The sequence below is a fragment of the Harpegnathos saltator genome, unplaced genomic scaffold, assembly GCF_003227715.2.
Source record: "Harpegnathos saltator strain DR-91 unplaced genomic scaffold, Hsal_v8.6 scaffold677, whole genome shotgun sequence".
In the NCBI taxonomy this organism is placed as follows: Eukaryota; Metazoa; Arthropoda; class Insecta; order Hymenoptera; family Formicidae; genus Harpegnathos; species Harpegnathos saltator.
Genome location: NW_020230512.1, coordinates 244834 through 250833, shown reverse-complemented (window position 1 = coordinate 250833; position 6000 = coordinate 244834). Strand labels below are relative to the sequence as shown.

The window sequence follows — 6000 nt, the reverse complement described above, 5'->3', positions numbered from 1 at the left end:
ACTTCTTACGAAAATGTACGAAAATGGCTCGATGACTGGTTTGCCTCAAAAGAGCAACAGTTTTTTTTGACGTGGCATCCACAAATTATCAGACAAGTGGGAAAAATGTATAGCTAGCGATGGGTAATACTTCGAATAAAATATTTTTTATCATCTTCATACAATAAACATGTATTTTCTATACAAAAATTCCGGTTTCATTTACATACCTGGTATATTTCTTTTTATTCCATCCTAGTCAAAGCAAAAACTAGTACAGTAAAATTATTACAATGTCACAATATCTTGCTAAACAATGTTACTATAATTTGCAAGAAGTGATTACATTTATATTCTTTGATATTGTTACATTTTCAAGTGCAATGTTATAATATTGATATAAAATCACTATTATAATTTGTATTCACTGAATATGTACCAACTATGTAAATATCCAGGTGTACAAAAGTTTTACATTATTATAAACATGTCACACGTACAATATGATATTTGTTTATCTTATTATGTAAAATTCAAATTTTTATGTTACGTTCAGCTCGTTATGTAAGCAAAGTATACACCTACAACGTTCGTCATATAATCATCCTCCAACTCTTTCCTATGTACTGATCTCAATATTCCACAGAGCAAATTGGGTGCTAGCATGTATACGTGTGTATGCGTATGTATACGCACATATACGTGCGCGCGCGAATATGTAAGAACACATAGAAGATATAGAATTAGTGCGAATAAATGTCCAAGGATAAAAACACAATTTAAAAAGGGCTAAAAATATAATTTTATAAAAAGATACGATGTGGGATATATGCGCGGATATTGTGTGTCTGTGAGCGTGTGAGCGTTTGAGAGTTTATTCAAAGATTCAGCACATACAGGGTCTGCTAAAAGTTCCTAAACGGTCTTTATTTCAAAAAATAATGATTGTTTAAAACAATGTTTGAATCAAAAGTTGTAGAGCTTAAAAAAAGCTATCAGATATTGATAATTGTTTGACCATAGAATTACCTTGAGAAACGTTATCAAGATCGACATAAAAATTTTTAATGGAAATTCCAATTGTTTATTACATCGCCTTTTTTCACCAAACAACATTGAACAATTTTGTCTGAAACATTTTTTTACTTGCCTAATATTTTCTCAGATATTTAAGGATAACTTGATAACTTTTTAAATATTTAACTAACGACATTTTGCCAACGGTTTGGCTGGATAAAAAAATGGTACTAGACTTTTCTATCTTACTTGGTTTTAAGAATATATTGTTACGATAGCGTCCTGACCTTTGTTAATTTGATAATTTTGAAATTTCAAAAGTTCGATAAATTAACAAAAAATAAAGCATTGTACCAATATATTGTTGCGAGCAAGTAGAATAGAAAAGTCTAGTACCATTTTTTATCCCGACAAACAGTTAGCGAGATATCGTTAGTTAAATATTGAAAAAGTTACCAAGTTATCCTTAAATATCTCAAAACATATTAGACAAATAAAAAAATATTTCAGACAAAAGTTGTTCAAATTAATTGGTGGAAAAAGACGGTGTAATAAAATATTGGAGTTCCCATTTAAGATTTTTATGTCGACCTTGATAACCTTGATAACGATTCTCAGGGTCATTCCCAGGCCAAACAATTATCAATATCTGATAGCTTTTTTTAAGCCCTACAACTTTTGTTTCAAATATTGTTTAAAACAATCATTCTTTTTTTAATAATTAGCCGTTCCGTACTTTTGCCAGACCTCGTATGTTGAGCGTGTATGTGTATGTTCTCATGTATGTATAAATAAACTGTATATAAACATATTACGCACTAAACTACTTCCTCGCGTCCTTCTTGTTCTTTCTCTACTCGACTCGACAGCTTGTTCGTCTTTTGTTCTTATAGAAATGTTGCAAAAGTGCTCTCGATACCTGATCATTTTATTCGATTAGGACCGGATTAGAATATCTCTTCTCCATATAACTGCGTAAAGACCGTCGCTGGATGAATCCCGTGCTGTAGACTGCAGATGTAGGGTTATCCAAGTATATACGTATACAGTGCTCCAGTATAGTTCTTCTGCTGTTATACATCTTATTGCGGACAGGACAAACAATTGTCGTCTCAGCATATATCTATAAATGATGAAATAAACTTTACTTAGGAAAGAGTCCCTCACTGATTTTGATGGGCTTTGAATATGTTGTAGAGCAATAAGAAATTAGACACGTATTTTTTTTATATCAAGGTTTAGAGCGTGAAACAACTCTAAAAAAACCAACCCTAAAAAAACAACCCTAAAAAAAACTAACCCTAAACAACCCTAAAAAAAACTAACATTTTAATTTTTTGCAAATATCTTCTAAAGTAAGAGGTATATGAAAAAATATTTCCTATAAAAGTTTTATAATACTTTAGACTATTTGCAACGGTATATTCAGATTTTTCAAAAGTGTCAAAACTTTCTACCCCCCGTCCCTATCTTTTTAATTTCGCAAAATTAAAAATTTCATGAGGACAAAAATTAAAGAAAATTGTAGCCGAATCCATCCATATATAATAATACAATATGGTCATGATTAATTTTTAGAAAAACGAGATGATATCGTGCTATAGACGCTGCGGTGTGGATAAGTGTGTTATTAATTCTCTTCATTTACGCTGTACTCAGTAGCTGTCTCTTATGCATATTTCCTCATACATACAATATACAAATGAATTAATTTTAATGATGCAGTATGCAATTTATTACACCAAATAAAAATATTAGATGAACGTGCATATACAGGGTGGACCATTTAAGTTTATAATGCAAAATATCTCAAAAGCGAAATGTTGGAGAAAGAAATATTTTAAATAAAATTTATATGGTTGAAGGGAGACATACAACGATGTCCTTGCTTTGACTTTGAAACGTATATTAAAGGTCAGTTAAAGGTCAACTTAATTTTTTTAAATAGAAAGCCAAATTTCTCATTATATCTTCTTTTTCTGCCAACAAATTTTATCAACTTTTGTCTGAAACATTTTTTTATTTGCCCAATATTTTTTGAGATATTCAGGGAAAACTTGATAACTTTTTCAATATTTAACTCAAGATATCTCGCTAATCATTTGTCGAAAGAAAAAATGGAAAAAATTAGACCTTCTTAGGTAATTTAATTTGAAAAATATATTGCTATAATAGTGACTTTACTTTTGTTAATTTATCGATCTTTGGAAATTTCAAAATCATCAAATTAAGTGCAAATAGTATAAAGTACTGTAAAACTTTTGTGCGGCATATTTTTTTATATACCTCGCATTTTAGAAGATATTCGCAAAAAATTAAAATGTTGGTTTTCTTTAGTGGTTGTTTCATGCACACTTCTAAAGTTTGAAATTCGCCGGTAAAAAGAATACATGTGTAATAGTTCTCATTGCTCTGCAATATATTCAAAGCCCGTAAAAATCCGTGAGGAACAGTTCCGACCCTTTCTTTGTTAGTATAGCCTTACCACAAATTGAATCTCTGGATTTCTCCGCACGTTCCTGTGCTTTCCGGGCTTTAAAAAATTAGAGTTTACTTCAGTATATTTTCGGCATTAGTAGGTGTCTTTGGAAAGGTCATATTTTACCTGTTTCTTCAGTTCCTCCTCAAGTTTTGAATTTCTTGTAGCAGCTTTTCTTGTCAAGCACGTAGTCATAATTTTCCATGTGCTTTGCTTTTCTTCTGGTTGATAGGACGATTGTATGTGCGTCTTCAGACCCGCCTACTATTTATACTTCCACAGACAGGCTCAGTACACACTTAGCCATAAGTGTCCGTGTGATTTCGTGCAATGGGTCTTTGGAAATGATTCTTGTTAAATACGTAGTTAACCATTGCTGCAGTTGTATATGGATTGTTTGTAAAGATCTATATGTAAAGAGGTATTTTTTCCAACTATTACTTAAAAAGAGACATTCCGTTGCAGATTTTGCATTTATGAGGCATATTTATGGGCTTTTCAATGCTGGGGCTTCTTCTGAAATGTTTGCCGTACAGGTCGCTCTCTGAAGACAGCCGTAGGTCTTCAATACTGCTTTTCTTTTATTTGTCAGAGTGAACGCGTCGTCTTGTTTTATTTGTCAGGGTGAACGTGTTGCCTTAGCTACTCCTGATCTTTTCTCACCCAGTTACAGCCGGTCCCACTACATACTTAGTTTTTATTAGTCGTGTGCATTCTTACAAAGTGCTTTTGCATGTCTCGCAGTTTGTTGGTTTCGTAATTGCACTTTTTGTCTTCACATATGTGCACACAATGTTGGTGAACCTTCATTGAGTGATCTATTAACATTTTCTTATTACGGAACATTTGATCACAAATTCTGCATTGTCTAGAAAGTTCGTACATTTCTTTTTTTTTTCTGAAGTATAGATTACTCTCTGAGGACGGTCCCGTTCCCATATTATTGCTTTTCATCTTATTTTTATACTGACAAATCTTTATGTGGCATATGAAATCATGCTTATTCTTATATCTCTTGTTACAGCCGGGCTCAGTACACACGTAGTCGCCGCTATTGGTCGGACGTTTTTTTACGTGTATTTTCTCGTGTCTTTTTAAGTGATTCTTATGGTTGGTTTCATAGTCGCAACGGTCACATTTGTACATGCTACGTTTATGGACCTTCTCGCAATGATCCATCAACTCATGTCTTCTGCGAAAGATTTGTTTGCAAATGTCGCATTGTTTTGAAATTTTATTGTATTTGTTAGTGTCGCTCCCCCTGGTGGGAGGATCGCCGCACGGATCACTCACGGAAGACGGTCCCGGCTGCGTAACATTGCTTCCTTCTTGTTCGCTGGGCGGAAGACAACGTAGGTCGTTTAACAGATCTTCCTGCTATTTATAAACAAAGTTAACCTTACCAAGAACATGTATAAACGTCCTTGCGCTTTCATATAATGTAATTTTACAAGATTACCAATTTGCTGCTTTGGTAGTTGTTTCTGCTCCATTTATTTGTATCAACGATCTTGGCCAGATCTATCATATCCATCTTCAGAAGTTTTGTTCGCAGATATTACGTCGATAAGGTATACTTATACACTTTTCAATGCTGCTCCATTTTTGTAACGTTTGCCGCACGGTTTGCCCTTTAAAGCCTGTTCCGGTTTCTCTCTATTGATTCACTTTTAATTGAGATACTGATCTTTTTCAATCTGCATGCCGCAATAATTTGTACGCATAACCGCACAGCTTTATTTTTCTTCGTGGTTCGACTAATTACTGATACCTGAAAGTACTGATAACTGACACGTTTCGATGTGTACTCTGTATGTGCGACAAGGAACTGTTTGAAATTATTGCTACTTATTTGATATCGACAATATCCGAAAGCGAGGTATATCAGGTAAACAGAAAAGGTCATGTCAAGACGGCAGCGAATAGAGTTTGAACATTTTCTTCATGAGGGAAACACATAATGTCAACATGACATAATCGTCGCGAGTCCCAATCACAAACTTACACACGATGATCGGTTATGATAAGAATCAAAGTACGTCATAGTTATGTAATCGCTTTCTGGTCACAGAACCAACGAAGAACAATCTGTACGAAAAAACGAACTGTTTATATTGCTCAGATAGGCAGAATATTCCAACGGAATACAACTCTTTTATGTATTGTTATTTTGTATTTATTTAGTGTTATATTTTAGTATTGCATGGTGCATAAGTTCGTGTTTGATTTAAAAATAAATTTCAACAGGTTAAATTTTAAAGAATATAGTTTTATTAATCAGTTATTTAGTCTCCATTCTTTTCTACAATTGTTTTCCAACGATCTACAAGTTGGTCGAATCCATTTTTGGAGAAAGAACTTTCTTCTTTTTGAAAAAGGTTCGTGAGATGGTTTTCGACAGCTTTCTCGGACTTAAGATTTTTGCCCTTCAATATATTCTGTAAAGACCGGAACACATGAAAATCTAAAGGCAATATCTAGAGAATATGCTGGGTGCTGGGGAATATTTCATTATAACTGCTGCT

At 33.3% G+C, this 6000-nt stretch overlaps 1 protein-coding gene across 1 annotated transcript; it reads right to left on the bottom strand.

The window, feature by feature from the left end:
- Positions 1–1726: 1726 nt before the first annotated feature.
- Positions 1727–5284, bottom strand: LOC112589962 (zinc finger protein 880-like). Its single transcript, XM_025305183.1, has 3 exons — positions 4935–5284; positions 3482–4852; positions 1727–2119 (listed from the first exon to the last, which is right to left on the bottom strand). Exons 1-2 carry the CDS (start codon positions 5007–5009, stop codon positions 4166–4168), a joined length of 762 nt encoding a protein of 253 aa, XP_025160968.1. The 5' UTR covers positions 5010–5284; the 3' UTR covers positions 1727–2119; positions 3482–4165.
- Positions 5285–6000: the final 716 nt, after the last annotated feature.